The 20,628-nt window shown below is 50.5% G+C and overlaps 6 protein-coding genes and 4 non-coding genes; 7 read left to right on the top strand and 3 right to left on the bottom strand.

Moving 5' to 3' along the window:
* The first annotated feature begins 383 nt into the window (after positions 1-383).
* On the top strand, positions 384-6,882 carry CNAG_04755 (STE/STE11/BCK1 protein kinase). XM_012196794.1 has 9 exons: positions 384-552; positions 696-1,740; positions 1,787-2,848; positions 2,898-5,598; positions 5,657-5,687; positions 5,744-5,891; positions 5,940-6,018; positions 6,074-6,273; positions 6,331-6,882. The coding sequence occupies exons 2-9, from the start codon at positions 811-813 to the stop codon at positions 6,559-6,561; spliced, it is 5,382 nt and encodes a 1,793-aa protein (XP_012052184.1). The 5' UTR covers positions 384-552; positions 696-810; the 3' UTR covers positions 6,562-6,882.
* Positions 6,883-6,927: 45 nt separating this feature from the next.
* On the top strand, positions 6,928-7,603 carry CNAG_12912. The gene is made up of 2 exons (XR_001046204.1): positions 6,928-7,055; positions 7,107-7,603. It is a non-coding gene; the product is annotated as a hypothetical RNA (non-coding RNA).
* A 1,139-nt stretch (positions 7,604-8,742) lies between these two features.
* On the top strand, positions 8,743-11,343 carry CNAG_04756 (hypothetical protein). XM_012196795.1 has 3 exons: positions 8,743-9,501; positions 9,563-9,658; positions 9,711-11,343. The coding sequence occupies exons 1-3, from the start codon at positions 9,277-9,279 to the stop codon at positions 11,058-11,060; spliced, it is 1,671 nt and encodes a 556-aa protein (XP_012052185.1). The 5' UTR covers positions 8,743-9,276; the 3' UTR covers positions 11,061-11,343.
* Positions 9,008-11,202, bottom strand: CNAG_12911. XR_001046203.1 has 3 exons: positions 10,813-11,202; positions 9,069-10,767; position 9,008 (listed from the first exon to the last, which is right to left on the bottom strand). It is a non-coding gene; the product is annotated as a hypothetical RNA (non-coding RNA).
* A 337-nt stretch (positions 11,344-11,680) lies between the features above and the next one.
* CNAG_04757 (mitochondrial protein) lies at positions 11,681-13,235 on the top strand. XM_012196796.1 has 5 exons: positions 11,681-11,994; positions 12,057-12,275; positions 12,337-12,462; positions 12,525-12,801; positions 12,852-13,235. The coding sequence occupies exons 1-5, from the start codon at positions 11,799-11,801 to the stop codon at positions 12,982-12,984; spliced, it is 951 nt and encodes a 316-aa protein (XP_012052186.1). The 5' UTR covers positions 11,681-11,798; the 3' UTR covers positions 12,985-13,235.
* On the bottom strand, positions 13,138-15,399 carry CNAG_04758 (amt family ammonium transporter). XM_012196797.1 has 6 exons: positions 15,097-15,399; positions 14,896-15,042; positions 14,785-14,818; positions 14,622-14,733; positions 13,648-14,572; positions 13,138-13,584 (listed from the first exon to the last, which is right to left on the bottom strand). Exons 1-6 carry the CDS (start codon positions 15,191-15,193, stop codon positions 13,409-13,411), a joined length of 1,491 nt encoding a protein of 496 aa, XP_012052187.1. The 5' UTR covers positions 15,194-15,399; the 3' UTR covers positions 13,138-13,408.
* On the top strand, positions 13,359-15,654 carry CNAG_12910. Its single transcript, XR_001046202.1, has 4 exons — positions 13,359-13,777; positions 13,875-14,581; positions 14,641-14,805; positions 14,853-15,654. It is a non-coding gene; the product is annotated as a hypothetical RNA (non-coding RNA).
* On the bottom strand, positions 15,494-19,707 carry CNAG_12909. XR_001046201.1 has 7 exons: positions 18,887-19,707; positions 18,693-18,825; positions 18,392-18,640; positions 18,068-18,336; positions 17,894-18,000; positions 16,723-17,829; positions 15,494-16,624 (listed from the first exon to the last, which is right to left on the bottom strand). It is a non-coding gene; the product is annotated as a hypothetical RNA (non-coding RNA).
* CNAG_04759 lies at positions 17,061-18,944 on the top strand (the record flags this gene model as incomplete). 2 transcript variants are annotated; one of them, XM_012196798.1, is made up of 7 exons in its annotated part: positions 17,061-17,291; positions 17,331-17,628; positions 17,668-18,291; positions 18,399-18,425; positions 18,575-18,651; positions 18,705-18,839; positions 18,900-18,944. In XM_012196798.1, the coding sequence occupies 7 exons, from the start codon at positions 17,061-17,063 to the stop codon at positions 18,942-18,944; spliced, it is 1,437 nt and encodes a 478-aa protein (XP_012052188.1). The 2 variants fall into 2 exon arrangements, with proteins under 2 accessions (XP_012052188.1, XP_012052189.1); XM_012196799.1 differs by having other exon boundaries at positions 17,331-18,291.
* CNAG_04760 (cytoplasmic protein) overlaps positions 19,537-20,628 on the top strand; it is a 1,903-nt gene continuing 811 nt past the window's right edge. Inside the window, exons 1-4 of the mRNA XM_012196582.1 lie at positions 19,537-19,572; positions 19,980-20,026; positions 20,087-20,203; positions 20,259-20,615. Of these exons, the coding sequence (XP_012051972.1) occupies positions 19,985-20,026; positions 20,087-20,203; positions 20,259-20,615 (516 nt within the window). The 5' untranslated portion in view covers positions 19,537-19,572; positions 19,980-19,984. The remainder of the gene's footprint in view (positions 19,573-19,979; positions 20,027-20,086; positions 20,204-20,258; positions 20,616-20,628) is intronic.

The following is a 20,628-nucleotide window of genomic DNA, read 5'->3' as shown; positions in this document are numbered from 1 at the left end:
CATCGAAACGTATCCGCGCAGCAGCTATATACTTCATTGTCCGCATGCAACGATCGGCCATGGGCCCTGGGTGCATGCTCGCTGCACGCAACAAAATGCTGAAGCCCTCATGTTTCTCTCAACACAGTAATTATGCTGCATATACCACTTGTGCATGGAATACCCAAAAAAAAAAAACTAGTAATAGGAGCTAGGAGGGAGTCAACTGCAGGGGAGATCTACAGATGCAGTTGTCAGAATAAAATTTCAGTTCCGAGTTCAAAAAATAGTGCTGAGACGGGGAATTGACGTAGTAGTAGTCAGGGTGTGTTCGATTATAAGCCCGTCCATCGTTATAGAGTTGAGATTGCGGAGGTGAGAGAGGCGCACAGCTCGTTCCTCTTCTACATGCATGTCTTCCGTACATATTTCATCTCCATAACATTCTTTACCTCCTTCATTCCTGCCGTCCCATGCCGGCTTGGCACGCCACTACTGACAATCGCGGCCGAGACAAGAAAAACTGGACAGCGAATAAGCCAGCAGGAGAGATGAAATAGAGAGCCAAGTGCTGTGAGTCGATATTCTGCCCACTGTCCACGGCGCCATAGATCAAGAAAGCTGCCGAAATGCGTAGATTTGAGCTGACAACAACCCCCACCTTCGCGCTTCCGAACTCGTGCGATTATCAACCCACCTTTGTCTTCCCCACGCAGACTTTTTCTTCGTCATCCCTCTCGCGGCCATTCACCTTTTCACCACCATAATTGTATTCCTACTTCCACATAATCTGGTCAACCCACAAGTAACCCTTTTCCGCATAACCTCGAGATGTCTCATCACCCGCAGCTCTCAGTTTCGACTGGGTCTGCCGGTGCTGGGCCATCCACTCCGACGCTCCCTCGTCGTCCTCAAGGTGCGCGTCGGCGCGGTGTTATGCCTGGACTATTCATCGCAAACCCAGACAACTCTGATGAGGAAAACTCTCCGCCCAAAGCTGGGAGTCAAAAATCACCGTCAGCAGTATCACCTATCAGTGTCTCATCGAGCTCCGGGAGAGGTGGTCCCAGTTCAGTATCCATCCCTCAGCCAGCATCACCATCCCATAGTATCAAAGAACGAGGGGGCTTGCCTTATCCTTCAATTCCTGCACCTCAATCTTCCCCTTTACCCTCTATATCGGCGTTCCCAAGTCCACAGCCGTTGGTACCAACGCCATCGCCTGCGCCAACAGCATATGGTCACACTCCAGAGATATCGTCAGGACCACCACAACCGCCCCCTCAACCGCAGCGGCATCTTCAACGGGCGTTTACAACACCAACTCCGGAACATACACCTCGACTCTTCCCAGAACCTCATCCTTCAAGCACAGGTGCAACATCATTCCACCAACAAGTTCCCAACTCTCCATCGCGTGCTCTTCCCCCATTACCATCACCCATCACTCGGCAGTCTACAATGCCTTCCCCCGTTTCCCAATCCCCGTCAACCGCGCATGGGCAACCATTTTCTGCTCCTCCTGCGTATCATCCCCATAATCCAACAAGAGTGGCAAGTCCCGACGATGTGATAAGCCCTGCCATTGGCAGCGAACATGGGAGCATCATGAGTGTGGGAATAGGGCACAGAAATCGGTCGGGTTCAGTGCAAGGACAACAGGTCAGACTGCAAGTGACGACTGATAACGAAGCGTTTCATCTGGTAGATATTACAGGGATAAATACTGCTGAAGGTATACGTGAGAAAGTATTCTCAAAAGTAAGTTCTGTTTATACCCGTTAGACATAGCTGACATTGTTCATAGCTGCGTATTAGAGATGAAGATTACCCAACTCTGTCGATGTATCGTACCGAAATTGGAGAACCGGCAGATGAAACACCTATATTACCTGCTGCACTTCTCAACATTTGCCGCACCCTGGGAGACTCTCGAGCTAGCCTCAAATTCCTAGTCAAGCAAACCGATGTTCCACCGTCGTCCGCCGCATCTGTCATTCCACCCGTCTCTCAAACCGATTATCATCCTTTTCGCGCGGCGGCGGACCCCCGACGTGCAGGGATTCCCCCAATAACGACGGATTTGTCTAATCCAGTACTTTACCGTGTCTCAAGTCGTCATTCAAAAGAAGGTAGTGTAAGTAGTGCCAGCGGAGAAATGCTCAATCGGGGGGAGCTTAGTGCCAGTGACTGGAGTGATTTAGGACATGAAGCAGAGGACTGGTCAGCGCCCGGTTTGTCAAGGAGCACAAGGAAATCTGTGTTACAGAATGCGGGTGTGCGACTATCGACTTCAACGGGTGGATCGAGATCACCTGTTACAGAACACTCGGCTTCTTTGGGTACGAGCTCTCCAGCTTTGCCCACACCACCTATACCTCCTCATTCCACCTCATTACAGGCTGGCGAACCTTCCATTCGTTCTTCCCCGTCTAGTCGACCGTCTAGCAGACATTACGAATTTAACGAACTCTCTTTACCTCCGCAATTCGATCACTTCAAGCCTTCCAATGCTACCTCTGTCTTTCCTCGTTCTGGAACACCAATAAATGACTCATATCAAAACGAAAACGCATTTTCCGGTCCTAGCCATCCAGCAATGAGTCAAGAGCAAGGCAGCCAAGGACTCGGGCTTACTTTGGATGATGACATTGACCCAGAGACTCGCGCATTGATAGAGCAATTCCAAAGGGAGGAACAGGAGGCGCAAAAGAAGGAGGAAGAGAGAAGAAGGCAACTCGAAGCAGATGAAGAGTTGGCAAAGAGAGAGCAGCAGAGCGAAAGAGAACTGTGGGAGATGATGCAGCAAATGCAAAAGGAGCAGAGGCAAAGAGAACAAGCGCAAATCGCGGAAGATGAAGCCAGAGCTGTGAGTAGTATCTATATATGTTTCGATTCGGTATTGAAGACCAATGTAGAGGCAGGTAGAGGAGGAGCAGAGACACGAAGAAGAGCAAAGGCAAGCACTAGAAGCAGCCCGTACGGCATGGGAGGCGGAGCAACGGGAACAAAGGGAACAACGAGAGCAGCGAGAGCAGCGAGAGCAACAGGAAAGTCGATTTCATACATTTGAGAAAGATAGGCGTCAGAGGCAGCAGTTCTTTCAGAACAGAGCTAGGATGGGGGCTCCTTTGGATGACTCGGCCACATGGGAGTCTACTTGGATGGTCAGCCCTTCAACAGAAGGGTCGCTTTCTTCAAGAAGGCCCTCAGAGGGACGAGTGCCCATGGTGCAGACATCGGCGCCGAGAACCAATCAGACTCAGTCTCCAGCGCTACCGCCACGGCAAAGCAGTCAGCCTATTTATCAGCCATCGCAGTCACAGTATCTGCCGGATTTCGCCTACTCTCACCGCGGACCATCTGGGTTTCCCAATACTTCTTACGCTGAAACCTCACATGCTCAAGAGCGATTACATGACCCTCGATTGCAACAGGCGACGGGACGTGCACCGGCTTCGGGGCAGCGCGGACGGACATCCAATACCCCTCGCCCGGAATCTCAGCGAATTCGACATCCTTTCAGCTACGCTGCTCATGAACCAAGTAATGAGCGTCTTCAAGCTCCTGCACTGTCCACTGCTAGATCTGTAGATAATTTGAGGATGACCAGCGGGCCACTTGGTGTGACTTCACGTCAAAGTCAGATTTACGGGCCTCCCAGAACATCAATCACCCCTGCTCCAGGATTCGCAGAGCATCGCAATATTCAACCTGCAGCCACAAGCACGTCGTATCGCAGTCCATCATCGGACAGAGCCAGAGATGGGAGATATCCGGAACCCCTGCATTCCTCGTCTAGGGGGGCGACACCCATGGCACCAGCTATAATTGACACAGGTCTTGTCCCATTCCCGTCACCGCACCCGAGCAGCGCGACATCTTCGAATTCCTGGCGAGGCTACCCGCAGCAGTTTAATCCTGTACCAAGATCGGCTCGCGGTCCAACATTCGATATCACACGACCCAACACTGTCCATTACGACCGCTCTCCGCCTCCTCCCACCTCACCTGAAACCACAATTCCGCCTCGCCGACCTTCTACGTATTACGATGAAGTTCACCCTCCAGACAATGCCCGCACTATGTTCGAAGATGGTGCAGCTGTTCGTCGGCCATCTTCACCATTCCCTTGGGCCGATCGAGCTGGAAGCGGTAGCGCATCGACTCCATACCGTACTGCATCACCTGTCCCGGTCGAACAACCTAGGATCAGTGAGACAAATGCATTTGACGACACCGACTCACAGTTGCCCTATGCTCATAACGCAAGCCCACAGTCCTCGTGGTTATCAGTTTCCAGGGCTGTTGCTAATCGGAGCGACTCTGATACTTTGTCAGTAGCTGGCACAGTCAGCAGCGAGGCGACAGTTCGGCCAGGAAAGGGCGTGGGTGAAGACAACGACACAAACTCGGGAGACACGGCTAAGGCTGGGCAATGGGACAGACATTTGAAGGAGATGATTGCAAAAATGGGACCAGGAAGCGGAGAAGGGACCGTGAGACCAAGGAAGGAGGAAGAAGAAGATGAAGCAACACTGTTTATCACGCCGCCTGTCCGGGCACCAGAAACGTCTCCATCTCGCACAAGCGCGATACGCCCGTCACCTTCGAAACCTAATCTCATCGTCAACACTGTTTCTTTGAGCCAGCAGGCGTATCATCAAGTCAACCCTGTACTTTCGGCGAGCACGCCACCAGATAGCGCAACTGAGTCTGAAGGCACAGGTGAAGGTGATGGTGAGGTTGAGGGGTCCAACATCAAGCGCGGCAAATCCTTTGCTCGCCCCAGAGACCCCAACCAATGGAACTTCCGTCCGGAGCCCGAGCAACTGTATGAAAATCTCGACAGGGTTTTCCCGCAGATTGATTTGGATAGACCCATTGTGCAAGGAGCTGAGTCGATACCGTCAACACCCGGGATTGAGTCGCCGAGTCGAGTGGAGATCATCGGTGGGCTACCATTGCCCGCAGGTGCAGCACCTGGTAGACAAGGTGGCCCCCAGGCCGGATCAGGACCTTTGGGTAGGGCGCCTCAAGCACCAGGGCCTTCTTCGGGACCTCCTGGAACGTTCAATAGATCAAAGTTCAATAAAGCGGAGAATCGCCGGTCGATTCGAGTTGTTGCCGATCACAAACGCCGCACCCTTCAGCGTCAGATATCCCAACACGAAGACCTTCCACCAGAATACGACATCGGTGCTGAAGAGGTCAACTCTGCCATGGATGATCAAGTTGTCGACCCCAGAAGTGAGGAGCAGAGAAAGAAGGACAACAGACGAAGCTCAAGCATGTGGGATCATAAGCTGGTGGAAGTTACCAGGTTCGCGCGTGCTCAGGCCAACCGCGAAGCCGATATCCCTGAATCACCTGCCTCTGATGGCAAGCCTGGCACTGTGAACTGGGTCAAAGGCGAGCTTATCGGGAAAGGATCTTATGGTAGGGTGTATATCGCGCTCAATGTTACAACGGGAGATATGATGGCGGTCAAACAGGTCGAATTGCCGGCGACAGAAATTGAAAGGCATGACTCAAGGCAGCAAGGGATGGTCAAAGCGTTGAGGGATGAAATCGAATTGCTGAAGGGTTTAGAGCATAAGAACATTGTGGCGTATTTGGGTGAGTTGTTTTGTTTTGGTTTTGACGTAGGCTTTACATGACGCTGACGCCTTAATAGGATACGAGACAAGCCCCGAGTATTTGTCCATGTGGGTCCAGCTTATAAACAAGCGTAGCCCATCGGCAATTGTTGACATCCGCATAGTTTCCTTGAATATGTCCCCGGTGGTACCATTGCCTCAATTTACCGCGCCCCTAACCAAGCCCGTTTCGAGCCGCAGCTCGTCAGATTCTTTACTGAACAGATTCTAGAAGGGTTAGCGTACTTGCATTCGAAGAATATTTGGCATCGAGTGAGTAGATTGTTGGGAACATAGATCAGGGCTGATAAGCGATATCAGGATCTCAAAGGTGATAACATCTTGGTGGATGCGCAGGGCATATGTAAGATCTCAGACTTCGGTATTTCTAAGCAGACAGGTAGGATTAAGCGAACAAATCCGTAGAAGTTGGACTGACAGTGCTCGACTTGTAGCCGATGCCTATGATTCCTTTGGCCAAGCTACCAATATGAAGGGGTCCGTCTTTTGGATGGCGCCTGAGGTTATTCATTCTTATTCCGAACGCTCATACTCCGGAAAGGTTGATATCTGGAGTTTGGGATGTGTTGTGCTTGAGATGTGGTCTGGAAAAAGGCCTTGGGGCGACATGGAGCAATTTGCTGCAATGTTTGAGGTGTGTCCAGGTCAAAGTTTTATATCTCGTGCGAATGACTGACTTTTTGACGAACAGCTCTTCAACAAACGATCTAGACCGCCTCTTCCGCCTGATATTAATCTTTCTTCTGTTGCTCTTGATTTCCTCAACGAAAAGTGTCTCGCTACAGACCCTCGCAGTCGGCCCATGGCGCGCGACCTTCTTCAACACGAGTTCATAAAAGATAGGGACTTGACTTGGACTTTTAAAGATAGCAAAATTGGGAAAGCTGTTGCAAAGAGGGGAGCGAAAAGACCCAAAGCATGATTTGGCATTGGTATGTGCTCGAGAAAGGGGCATCTGCTGGGAAAAGTATGACGAGTATGATCATAACGAAAATCTAACGACACGGGAGATCGCTTGACGCGTTTGACATAAGACGAGTATTTTTTTTTATAGACATCAATGGGTTGAAGTAAGACATGTATGATATGTTATGTTGTGTGTTGTGCGATGGGTTGCCGACAGCAACTTTTTAGCAGCAATCGGGCCAGAAGTGTGGTTGGAAGGGCGCTTAATAATACAAGTGAGAAGCCTGAGACTAACAAACAGGTGTTGTTGCCTCAGCGGTTACACGCGAGAGAAAAGTATATAAGACAGAGTAGATAGACTCCGTTACCAACATGCCATCTCCTCTCTAGTAACTCTCAATCTCCTTTGACTAAGACCTATCTCTCCTATCTACTATCCACTATTTCGAACCTCTCCCTCTAGCTGCTCTAGATCAACTTAGCAGGTAACCGACGGACAAACGAAGGAAGGTTGGTGACGATTCTACGGGTTGCCCATGCACCACTGAGCCTCCTCCACAGCAGGTATCGATCGATGTGTCAGTCGTCGAGATGACATAAACTCGAGTGCAATCTTTCTGGTTGATGATCACATCTACACTGGTAGATCTGGAAAAAGTAGGGTGCATGACATCATATAGAGTCTGATGAAAGGGATTGGACTTAATGATACGATTTGCGCGTCAAAAGAAGACGAAAGGAACTACGTTATAGCCAGAATTTTGGTGCTCAATTCTGGAACTCGTTTATTTTAATTGTCTCCATTCCACCGGATCGCAGCGAGTGTGCAGCAACAAGAGACCACTATACAGTTACCATGCCACGAAGGACCCCAAAACACTGAATGAACAAAAGATCCGAATCTCGAAGCGATGCGAGTCGGAAAACGCAATGGGATGCGTATACGTGCACATGCTTAACACAACCACGAGAACGAGTTCTCTGGTCAGTGTCAATAACCCACTGAAGAGCTTGACCCTCTTTCTTCCCGGTCATTGACTTACGGTAGTTCTTTACGCGATAAACAGATAGATTACGAGAATGATATGCGTGCGCGTCATTAACGATATCAAAGTCGAAAGTCCAGACCTGCTTTTGACTTGATCACGATAAGGGTATGTTCGGCAACTTTTCCCAAATCCCCCACTCAGCCGCCACGATTGGGTAGAGATAAATCGACTCTACAAGCCTACACCTTTTCAGAGGTGTATGCGTTGAGGCATCGGCGTGAAAAATCCTCGCTAAAAAATCAGTTTTGCGTGTAAAAGATCAATATTTTTGGTGACCTCTTTTCTCTTTTCTCAGCCCTTTGAGCAAAGTCCAGAGCTCTGACAATAATTACACAGATACAGGATTGAGTGTGCCATTACACTTTTAGGTAGATGGTTTAATCTGGGGAGCAGCGGGTAAATCTCAATCTCAGTAACATGATAAAATGCCAACGGTCCTTGGCTCGAAGCCTTGAGCACGCTGCCTACCGCACTATGGAAGCAATTTTCCCCGTATCGTAGGAAGTCTCCAATGGGTCATGCGCTGGTATCTCCCCAGTTCCTTGTTGAGCATAATATGCTGTGGTATATGACATAGTAGATCCTGCCAGCCATGGAAAGTTAGATGTCAGATGGAGTTCCAATAGGTACAGTAAAGAAGCCCGTTGTACCTTGCGATCTCATCTTGTATAGGCGGGCTGACGACCGTCAACGCAATTATATCGAGATGAGATGAGATTTTCAGGGTCAATTAAATGCGGCCTACGGAGTTTAATAGCCGTCTACCGCTTGTCTGCCCTGTGCCGCTACCCTCTGCTGCCGTGCCTCAGTTCGTCCGTGCGTTCCGCGCTCTGCTTATTTTGACAAACCCTTGAAGCTGTTCTGGGGTCAATCCTTGCTAATACGGATAGTTCCTCATCCACATGTGCCTCTTTCCTTCCCTCTCCTCTTCTCCTGCGCGGAAGCCGGAGAAATGGGCGCTTGATACGTATCACCGAACGTAAAGATTATCCAAATTAAGCAAAGGCACTTGCCGAAGATCAAAGGGGACAAGGCCGAGCAGGAACTTTTTTTCGGGGCCTCTTTGTTTTTCGTCCATTTTAGCACAAGTTCGGATGGGAAGAAGTGAGCAGTTAGTTGCTCACTTGAGGGTAACCGCGATGGGTCCTATGGAATATAGATGAGAGCGTTACACCCTTGTGAGCGCGTATCTGCAATCAGGTATAGAATCACATCTCAAGCATCGCTTGTGAGCTCTTTCATCCGCCCACCAATCTACTTGTTCGTTACGCGCCCTATCATCCTCGGATCGACAACCTTGACTACGTCTCTCGGCACAGCGAGCCTCATCTTCAACACAGCGACATCTACCGAATTACAGTGCGCTTGAAATTGCCCTCACCTCGACATAATCTTTCGAGACTTGTCTCCATGCCTGTTGTCATACTTTAAGCTATATCTGTTGTCTAATCGCCCTCAGCACTGTACTGCTCACTCTTTGACAGAGCGACACTTATTAGAAGAGCATTGGCTGCTCGCTTGTATCGTGCACTATCAACGCTCGCTGGACATTGCCTTGTTGCGCTTTCTACTTTCTATCCTACCTACGCATTTACTTGCAACGCCTTAATAAGCCGACGCACGGACACTTGCCTGTGTGTTGTCCTCCTTTGGGTAGTGTGAACCTTCCAGACTCGCCCAACATGTCTTCTCTCGCCTCGCTTCCCTCCTTCCTCCCCCAAGAATCCTCCCCCCAGTCCCTTCCGCCCGCCGCATCCTCCTGCCGCATCTCTCGTCTTCCCCCTCTTCCTTCCATCCCCCACGCCGGACCACCCCGATCAGCACAGCGTTACCTATACTTTGGAGTCCGACGAGGATTTTCTTCGGGGGTTTATACCGACTGGCAAGAGGCCGAAAAGCAAATTGCCGTGAGTGGTGCAGGGTCTCTTGAGTGACACGGAATATACTGACTTCCATTTTTTGCTTTAGGACCACCCGGAACCCGCGCTGAAGACATTTTCAACCAGACTCGCTGCAGAGGCATACGTCTCTGGCTGGGATGGGGCAGGCCGGCATTCTTTACCTGTAGGCCATTATCAGGATTCCGCCTCCATTGCATGTGCTAACCTGAACTTAGCCTTCGACCCCTCGACCTCTGCGTGAGCATCTCGCTATGAGTTTTCCAGGTTCGGTCAACGTACAGGCCCCGGCTTCGCAGAGACGGCAATCATATCATGCCAGGCTGCTGGCTTCTTCACCGACTGAGTTCGGATCACTTGCTTCTGATACTTCCCCATCAACACTACGCCAAGGCGCGATCTCTAGATCATCTTATCGCAGTAGTGTCGTTCATATCTCCAGCCCTCTGAGGCAACAGGTCGACGACGATTCGGATGATAACAGCGGAGAGGAATCATCGACAGAGGCTAAACTTCGATCTCTCCGGAAAGCAGCCAGTTATATCGGCGCTGGCGGACTTCTAAGTCCTCCTCAGTCACCAGAGAAGAAAACAAAGAGGTTGGGTGATTCTGTGATCGAGAGAGAGCGACCAGTACAGCGCCGAGCCTTGACTGATTCTAGAACTTGGTCATCAAGAATTTACGGCGAATTCCCTGCTCAATCTGGTGATCGACCTCTCTCTCCTCCTACTTCTCCTACAGGTCCGACTCATACAAGAAGACCGAGTGATTACAGTAAATCTTGCCTTTGGGCAGACTCTGTGCCACAACACGAACCAGCCAGGCCTGAGTCTCCTTCTCAGCCCGATTTGGTTGATCCTACCATACCGAAATTCTCTCGGTCAGGACTTCGGAAGTCTGGAGTCGTCATGCCAGTTGCTGCCAAACGTTCCTCTTCTTCCCTTTCCCTAAAATCACGGGGGAGTCTTTTCTCATCCTCCAACGATTCATCCTCCTCCATCACTTCCTTATCTTCCAATGGCTCTGACAGGACTATGCGCCGTTTCTCTCACTCACGCCAGCCTTCCTCCTCCTCTCGCCTTTCGCAATCCCAGTTCTCTTCCCAGGACCGTCTAGCGACCCTCGCAGAAACGTCCAAGCAAGAGCTCCAGCTGAACGATGAAGATCACGATGCAATTCCGCCATTGTCTCCCCCTCGTCCAGCATTCATGCGACGGGTTAGTTCGGCCTCGTCAATAGGCTCAAACGACTCCTTTTCCTCCATGGGTAGCATGACTAGTGGTTCATCAGCTCACACGTCCTCTCTCGAATCTTGCGAACCTATCACCGAGGAGGTCGAGCCGGACGTGCATATCCAGCAGTCCAAGGACAACGAGAGCATCCCCGCGCATGCCTTAATCATCAGTGGGACTTGCACAAAGTCGGATGACGATGCGAGCGTAGATAGCGTGTCGATGAAGCACATCAAGTTTGGGAAGAATAAGGGTGGCGGAGTGTTAAAAAGACTGGTGAAAGTGCTAGGGTTGGAAAAGAAGAGCGTGGAGGCAGCGAGGAGAGGGAGTATGTAAGACATTGAGGGGATTTATTTCTCCGGACATTTTTCATCCAACCTCCGATTGGTTTTAGAGCAAGGTGTGCTTCTTCTGGACAACCTACGTAGTACACCCCCTCCTTGTTCATCTCTTTATAGAATTGAGCGTATCATGTTTGGCTCAGAGAGTGTTCTTTTTTCCTTATGTGGACAGTATCCTATATACATATATATATATTCCTCGAAAACTGTGACTTTCTATTGTGTGTAGCTATAACTTTTCATATGTAATTCACTCTCCGTTTTCGTCCTCGTCCGAAGAACAGGGCCTTGATACCGCACGTGACAAGGGCGACTCAATAATGATCTTTTTCACGGCGTGCAAGAACAACAGGAGCATGCGCAGTGCAGCAGTAATATTGTTGCATTGTTTGTTTGTACATGTGCTCCGTATGAGGTAATCCGTCGGGCATTGTCGCGCACGATTTTGGAAGACGATGATGGGCACGGGCTTGCATACGGAGGAAGCCGTGGGAACTCGATGAAGACTGAGATGGCACCAGATGGCGGCAAAAGGAATAGCCGGCCGCCTAGCACCGAAAGTTGAATGCGGGGAACAACATCCCTCATCTACTTCCGTCCTCCACATTCTGTTCCGCCTCCGTCGCATCACCTGCCCGCGCCCCGCACACCCCGTTTATTAACGACAATTCTGGGAGGCTGCTCTCTTCCGACCACTCACAACTATCCTAAATTATTGAAACACACAGCAACCATGCCCATCAGAACTTTCATCCCAGGCCTCTCCCTTCGCCTTCGTCCACAGGCCAGGCTTCAGTCGACCCGTTCAGCGAAGAGCTATACCACAGCTGAAGCCCACATTCCCCACGGCCATGCTCACCATGACCATCATGCTCAGCGAGTCCCATATAAGAAGCCCTCAGCGCTGAGAAAATGGGGCGTCCGTTTTGGTACGTTCGCTTTCGATCCTCACGTATATCGAGCTGACTAGACGACACGTCTTCACCTATAGCCCTGGCCATCGCCTTTCCAACCACATACATTCTTGGGGCTGCGTTTCCCCCTCAGCTAGTGCTGTTGATCTTCCCCCGCTTCTCGCCCCCGCCTCCGCACAAGGACAGTGCGAGGGGCAAAGCGCACACGAATGACGTGGAACAGTGCATGCAAGGGCTCCAGCTGGTGGAAAGGATGCGAAAGGAGATCCAGGGAGGCGCTGAATGGTACGAAACTAGTGAGTCTGCGTGATGTGCCTGGTATCCGAGGAACGCTAGGTCAGCTGACCGGAAAATTAGGACCTTACGACAAGTACGATCCTCAGAAAGTACACAACTCGCTCACTGCCGGCACCCTCCGTGGTCCCGGTAAACTCGCAATCCCTCCTATTCTTTTCGCCAAAAAGGATGAATCAGAAGCAATCGGTGTGTTCTCGTCAACCACGGGATCGTCGTGATAGTTCTTGCTGACGGAAAGCCTAATGTAGCCATCATCCATCTTGGTAGAGCACTCTGCGGCCACGATGGTATCGTACACGGAGGTCTTCTCGCTACTGTGATGGATGAGACGCTCGGCCGCAACGCCCTCCTCAACCTTCCTTCCCGTATCGGTGTCACCGCAAACTTGAACATCAACTATCGTTCCCCTTGTATGGCTGATCAATTTGTTGTCGTGAGGACCAAGCTGGTCGAATTGAAGGGAAGAAAATGTGTCGCCGAAGCCAAGATGGAAACACTGAGCGGGGAGATTGTGGCTGACGCCAAGTGGGTATCGTGTCATGAATCGAAGTGTATGTTGGGCTGATGAAACGCAGGGCGCTCTTCATTGAACCCAAATGGGCCCAGTTCCTTGCTTCCTCTGGAGTCACTGAAGCGATGGGGCGACCAATCCCTCAGTCTGAAAATGCTCCTGGACTGATGGATGCCGGAGTTGAGAAGATTGTGTAAATGTAGAAGCTTGGCTTTGAAAGCTTGCTCAAAGACAGTTATGTGCAAGGACTTTATCAGGCGACAATCAAAATTGTAGCGTCCTAGAATAGAGACGAGTCATACTGGCTCGCATAAGAGAACAAGACAATGTAGAAGCTTTAGAGCTTCAATTGTGGGAAGCCATCAATGATGCATATTATCTCACCCAGTATACAAGATACTTTTGATATCACTTCTTTCCCCTAATTTGCCTAAGTGTATGTACATCTCTCTAATCCAATAAATCGAAAAATTATATTAATAAAAAAACAACGGTTTGCTTTCAAAAGCATAACAACTAAAGTCTAAATCACTAATAAACCAACCCCATGAATATATAAACTGACGATGATGGCCATTCGTCATCAGAACGAAAATCGAAACTTATAAGGTAATCGCCTAATTAAACATCCACACGTCCACCACCCGCAGCGGCGTTACCCGTCGCGTGAGGGTCAACCTTTTCGGTGGTGCTAGATTCATGGCCATTGCTGGGAGCAACTTCAGCAATGACATCCCCTGAGGTAAGTTGGGGCCTGGAGTCAATTCGGTGAAGACGAAGCTCGGGATCTGTGCCAACTAGTTGAAGATTCAGTGGGAACGTTCAAGAAAAAGGTAGCGGACAAAAAAAAAAGAACTTGCCATAGTCGTAGGCAAATTCGCCGAGGTAAGCATCGTCAATACCGATGATTTCGGCCTCTTCGCTAGCCCTTAACCTCAATCCGGGGATGAAGTGAAGCAACCAACAGATGATAGTGGTCATGACAAAGGTGTAAGCGAAACCAGCGGTCAAATCGGCCATCTGGTAACCAGCCTGTATCCAGTAGTGGCTGACCCAGCCTCCGGGGATGTCGGTGATCCCGTCAAAGCCGGCCACAGAGCCTTGAGCGAAGAGACCGGTAAGGAAGCAACCTACCATGCCGCCAATACCATGGGAAGCGAAGACATCGAGAGTCTCATCAACCCCAATGAGGAATTTGAGCTTGGTAGCAAAGTTACAGGCGATGGCAGTAATCGCACCGATGGCAAGAGCAGCTGGGGAACCGACGAAGCCAGCAGCAGGGGTGATACCGACCAAACCAGAGATAGCGCCAGAACAGAAGCCAACAGCGGACCACTTGCGCTCAAGCCTGTAGTCCAAGCACATCCAGACCAGACCACCAACAGAGGCAGAAAGGTTGGTGACGATACAAGCCTGAACAGCCCTCAAGTTGGCGGAAAGAGCGGAACCACCATTGAAGCCGAACCAACCGAACCAGAGGAATACGGTGCCGATGACAACGAAAGCAGTGTTGTGGGGCTTGTAGGCGAGCCGTTCAGTGCCGTAGCCTCTACGCTTGCCGAGGTACAAGGCGATAGCAAGAGAGGCAGTACCAGAAGAGATGTGAACGGGGGTACCACCAGCAAAGTCGAGACCGCCCATGACAAAAGACCAGCCGTTGGGGTTCCATGTCCAGCAAGCGAGTGGGCAATAGACAAGGGTGAGCCAGCAGAAGAGGAAGACCATAACGGGACCAATACGAGATCGTTCAGCGAAACCACCAATGGCAAGGACACCAGTGATGAGCTACAGTCTGTCAGTTTGCAACGTGTTACTCAGGAATAACTTTACTTACGCAGAACATACATTGGTAGACACAGAAGAGAAGAGCAGGGATTCGGTCAGAGCCGGCAGAAGGCTCGGCGAGAACTCCCTTCAGACCAAAATATCGCAAGTCGCCAATGTATCTGATACACTTTCAGTCTTCATTGTAAGATATTATTGTGCCGCCAACTCACTTGGAACCAGTATCAGAAAATGCAAGTGAATAGCCTGTGATTATATTCAACTGCGTTAATTTCTGTAGCGTATCTCCTTTGCTTCCTCTTCGACAAATTAAAATAACTTACCCCAGAAGAACCACTGGAAAGACCCGACGGCAACGCCAGCCATAGACAGGAAGATCATTGATAATGCATTCTTCCGTCTTAACAGGCCAGAATAAAAGAGACCAACACCGGGAACCATGATCCACACTAGGGCCATGGCAGCGATGACTAAAGGTGGCGTTAGCCATTCGAGTGTTGAAAATTGAGGATGATACGACTCACTGAAAGACATATCACCGAGATTGTAGAGATACTGAGTACCATCATCGGCGGTGTAAATCATATCCGAAGACGAGTCTGTATAGGTCACATTGACCATGTTGGATGACAATTGCTGCTGCTGTGGTGTGAGGTGGGAAAGCGGAAGATCTATAATTGCCTAAAAAGTAAAGAAAAGGAAGAAAGATGGAAAAGAGAAAACAGAAATTGCATTAGAATAAGTATTGCGCTGGGAGAACGATAAAGGGGGAAGGAATCGGAAGATGAAAGAGAAAGGGCGGTAGATACCACAACAAGACGACCGCCCCTCATTGGCCAGTCAGTCCTTATCTATCCCCGCATTGAAAGAACCCTCCCTGCCTCACCTGAGCTCCGGATGCGGCTGGCATTAACGCGTCTTAACATTATTACGTATTGCATTCGCTTCAGTCAACTGCAAAATGCAAACGGCGAACGGACAGAATAGGGAAATTGCAAAACACGAATGCACGATTGAACACCAGACGCAGAGCATGAAGAGATTAGAAGAACCTGCACAAGAAAGATACGCCAACACGCCAAGGCCTTGTCGCACTACTCTTGTCGCGGGCGTCCTTATCTATGAGCTATCAGCCTCATGACGCGTACTCATTGGCCAGGATAAAAAGATTGGAGAATTGAATTGCCGGGTCCTGAACCTGGCATGCGGCGGAGGCCGATTAACAGCGGAAGCGCCGAGGATGGTTGTGATCGGGAACGGGAACTATACACTGTCACGCGCCTGTGGTTGGTGGAGATAAACGGTCTCAGAGTTCGAGTAGTATGTAACTGATAACTGATAGTTTGCGGCTCTGGGATAGGTCGAGGGGATGGCATAATCAGTCGTATCATTTGGATGCTCACATTTTAGCCTTGTACGTCGCTAATCGCTTTTATTCCTCAAAACACGACAAATAAGGGTGACTTGCTGGAAAAATATGGGCAACATCAATCCGTACCCAATGAATGAGGAGGATAGGGCGGTACATGCTGCTGGACGGAAGTCTTCGCTTGATCGGGTGATGGACGATGCAAGCTGTTAGATGGAGCTTAAGCTGGGTGTTAATGCACTGATCTTCGCGCCTATTCGCCTCGACCACGACTAGACTAACAGTGAGCTCGGACCCCAAACTTGACTCTTCTTCCTCTCAATGTTACCGCGGAGCTCCTCTCGGATGCACCCTCCAATATCCAACCTCGGACCTTGAATTTTCCTTACCACATGTTCTGTGTTCAACATCGACTTGGGATGAACCAAGTTGCCACTTTCAAAATCTCTTCATCCCACCCTGCAGTGTCGTACACATACATTCAGTGATGACATTCATCTAGGGCCCAGACAAAACGATGGTGTGAGCCGGCTTAGATCCTGATCAAACCATCAACAATCAGTCATCGGTGGCCCCAGCTGAATCTGGTCTGGCGATTGAGTATATCGGACCAGCAGCAAAGCAGCAAACAAAATCTTCTGGGTATAAGAAAGTGATGGCTGATCGAACTTTTTTTTTTTCGTCTGCGTTTCTATCTCATTAACATTGAAAAAGCTCAACTGCCATGACGCTTGCGGGATCTCTCGGCAGGTCATCCAGCCATAACAACAAGAAGACTCACAAGACTTCACCTTTTCCGCCCACCCCCTACCTTCATTCGGGTAACACTAATCAACCTAGTCTTTACCATCCACTCGCACTTGATAGGCAAGAGAGAGGTCGGAAGGCCTTGAATGCTTCACTGGACCACCAAGTGATTGATATCTCTGCCGATTACATCATTTCCCTGCCATCAGGATCAATGCAATCACAGACTTCCCTCCCGCGCCCAGTTGCGAGCCGTAATTCATCGTTCACTTCAATCACCTCTCCGCCTTCTCCAACATATCCAGCTTCTATCTTGTCAGAAGATTCTATCACCCCATCCCACCCTTACGCTAGCGGCCCAATACGACAAAAATGAAAGCGAGAGTTGCCACCACAGGTACACGCGCACCAGGTATTGTGGAAGAGACCGAGGAGCAAGACGAATTAAGAGGTTTGCGCAGTGAGAGCAAATTGGGTCTCGGAGGTTTGGGATTCAACCTCTTTAGCGCTAGCGTTGGTTCAAGAAACAAGACAGACGAGATGCTAGGGCTTGATGCAAATGCAAAGCTTGCTAGCCTTTACCTGGTATCGGGTTTGGGAAAGGTAAGTCTTGTAGATCATTGCGAGCGGCTGAGTTTTTAGAGTACCGCAGAATGGTCATTGGCAGACACCACTCGTGGGGTGCAGCCGCTCGAAGATTCTCTTGGACTGTTTTGGCGACCTGATATGCTTGGCAGCTGCTTCAGCGGTGATAAGCAACACAACCGATCTGCTACCCAAGGAGATGAAGACCACCGATCTCGTAAAAATTCGAAAAGCAGCACATTCAGCAACGGTGGGCTGTCCAAAGACCTAAGGGGCAAGCACGTAGCCGATGCTGGACAAGGAGGTGCCCAGAAACTGGTAGCGAAAACTCTCAAGTTTGCACACCCTCGAGACGGTGAGTCTCCACTCATCATTTCGTTTGCTGACGTGATAGTCGAGATCGTCAATTCTGTCCTTGCACCTCCAACCACTTGCCACGGGTTTACATTCACAATTCCTCGCCACGACACTCTTGCTGCTGCCGCTCGAGAATGGCTTGAACCAACCGTTTCTGGGCCGGCAGATCCCAGCCGCCTTGCCGACGCGTCAACCGCATCTGTAAACAAGACCGTTGCTTCTGTTTCTGCTTCTGAGCTCTCTTTTTACGGGGTTACGCTCACCGTCTGGACCAATGCGGACAAAAGCCGAGCCCTTCAGCTCAAAGCGATGAAATCCGGCTCTGATCGAATCAAATTTGGTACTCAATATTCAATGAGCTCGATGGACCCTGTATCATCGTCATATCACTCCAAAGGGCAACGAAAGGCTAGTACTACCTTGGATAAGAAACGTACCCGCGGTTTTATGGGTCATGTATTGAGAAACCAGAACGAGGCCGATATCACCATAGGAAGTGAGACAGAGACGGGTATGAGTGATTCCGATATGGAGGGGCCTATGGGCAGAAGGACAGGATGGACGGATCGATTGAGCGTTGTCGAGAGTGTACCAGAGGATGTAAAGGCTGTGTTTGATGAGCAGATTGATGTGTTCTGGATGCCGTATGCGATCACTCTGGGTAAGTTTTTACTCGATCAAAAACCATTTCCCAATTTACGATACTCTGCAAGATTATCTCCGCCTCAGTGTATGTCTTTCAAAGTAATCCCCAAACTGACGTATTAGTGGGCCCGCTTCTCAAAGAACGCCCGTGTTCACATGTCTCAAGTTTCGCGCCTACTGAACACTACTATTTCCCCTCGTCCCGGAGGCACTTTCCGGCTTCCAATTGGAATTTCTCCTGATGACCAAGTTATTCTTGAAGGATGCATGCCTGGAGGCTTGATTTGATTTCGACAAAGGTTTGGAGAAGGTGGATTTCCAGATTTGGCCACTATTCCAAGCTTTAGATTTAGACTATATTATAACTTGTGCAGAGGTGAGCAGGCCGATCAGAAAAGCATGGATCGTGTGACTGACTAACTGAGACAGGTTGCATTAAGCAACTCTGGAAGAATTATATTCTGCTCTAAACACCCAGCAATGCTCAACATTGCAGTGAACTCTCTCAAGTATCTGGTTGACCTTTGCGGGTGGAATGGAATTGCCGCACCTGTCATTCATGCAGTGAGTCACTCGCGTATTTGCGCCCAATGACTGGAGAATAAATTGACTTTGGATTATTAGAGAGATGCCACTTTTATTATCGAGGATCCTGGACCTTGGATATAGCTCGAGATGGCGCTTCGTGTCGATACGACGAGTGCCGATACGACGAGTGCTGATACGACTCGACGGGTTGAACAAGCGGTTGAGTGGATTGTCGACGATTCATCGTTTGCGCCGGGCGATTGAAAGAGGCGCGCGGTGATGTTGAAAATGATCATTTAATGGCGAGACGTCGATAGATGTGTGTGTGTGTTTTTAGAGGAATGCAGAAAAGATGTATTAATGAAAGGGGAAAAGGCGGATGGAGTAATAAGCGAAGAAATGTGCGATTGGAATCAGCTGACGGTGTAACGGTGACGCCGTTGACATTCGAAATAATTATTCTTGGCAAATCGAGGCAGCGGCGGGTGTGCAAGTAAAAAACAAAACAGGTCAAGTCTGCTAGTCTACCAGTCACCAGTCACCAACCACCGCTATACGTCGATACCACCTTTCAGCATGTCGATCTCGACTCCAAATAAAAGGTCAACGCCCCCCGAGTTACAGCCGCTTGTCAGCCGGACGACGAGCGGGACGCCGACGCCGACGTCGAGCTCATTCAGCTCTTTCCGCGACAAGATGGTGCGGGCGCTGAGTCCAAATAGGGATAGCGGCGGGGAGATTAGGGGGGGCAGACGGCCTAGCTGGGGAGGTGAGTGGCTGTGTTTTTGATGATGCTTGTGTGGACTTTGTGGAGGTCGAAACGAGTCTTGTCGGCTTGAAGGTTTGCGGGGCGGGACGGGGTGGTCGGGGTTTTTATTTTATTATTATTATTATTTGTGTGGATGAATAAACGGCCCAAAAGGGGAACGTGGATGGGAGGGGAGGGGACGGGGGATGCGAAGCAGGTGGGCGAGGGAGATAAGGGGGGGAGGGGGAGAGATAAGGGGGAGACGGCTGGCCAATCAGCGTGCGGCGGCCGATGCTGCTGTTTATGCAGAGATAACTGGGGAGTGGCCATGTTCTGCTGCGTGGCTGTACATATCGCGTGTTGCGTGTCCCCCCCCCCCCCGCCATTCTTCATCCACAACTCTTTGCGGCGCAGCTGACTCCTCCCAGCCACCATGTCCCTTGCTGAACAACGCGGCCGCCAGCCAGGCCATGTCGTGCGTCTCCCCCCCCCTCCCCGTCCCCCTCCCCCTCCCCCCGCTGATGTCATCCCCCAGGTGTCCACAGGCAGAGGCGGCGCGGGTAATCTCGTAGCGCACCCTGTCCCGACGACGATTCCCTCCCCGGCGCAGAACGCGGCCGCGAGCTCTCGCCCCATCCCCGCGCCAGCGACCATGTACGTTGCGTGTCTACTGCAAAAACTGCATGCCCACTGACACACGCCCACAGGTGACCCATTCTGGCCGCGGAGGCGCAGGCAACATCCGCCCCTCCTCCCACTCCCGCACCCGTGAAGACATCAAGCAGGAAGCCGAGGAGGAAGCTCTCCAGGAGCAACTCATTGCCGATGCACGCGGTCGGCAGGCCGAGCAGGCATTCTCCACCGGTCGTGGTGGCGTTGGCAACATCTCCAGGAGTAGGAGCAGGTCCAAGGCGAGGACGTCTAGGGGTGAGAGTTCGACTCGCAGAGAGGGGAGTGCGCTTGGTCTCGGAAGGAGGACGACAAGGGACACGGTCACCACCGGAAGGGGAGGATTCGGCAACATTTCGGAAGAAAAGGAGAAGAATTCTATCGAGCTCGAAAAGGCAAGTTGGTTTC

The sequence above is a fragment of the Cryptococcus neoformans genome, chromosome 10 (assembly GCF_000149245.1).
Source record: "Cryptococcus neoformans var. grubii H99 chromosome 10, complete sequence".
Lineage (NCBI taxonomy): Eukaryota > Fungi > Basidiomycota > Tremellomycetes > Tremellales > Cryptococcaceae > Cryptococcus > Cryptococcus neoformans.
This window is presented reverse-complemented; position numbering and strand designations above follow the sequence as displayed.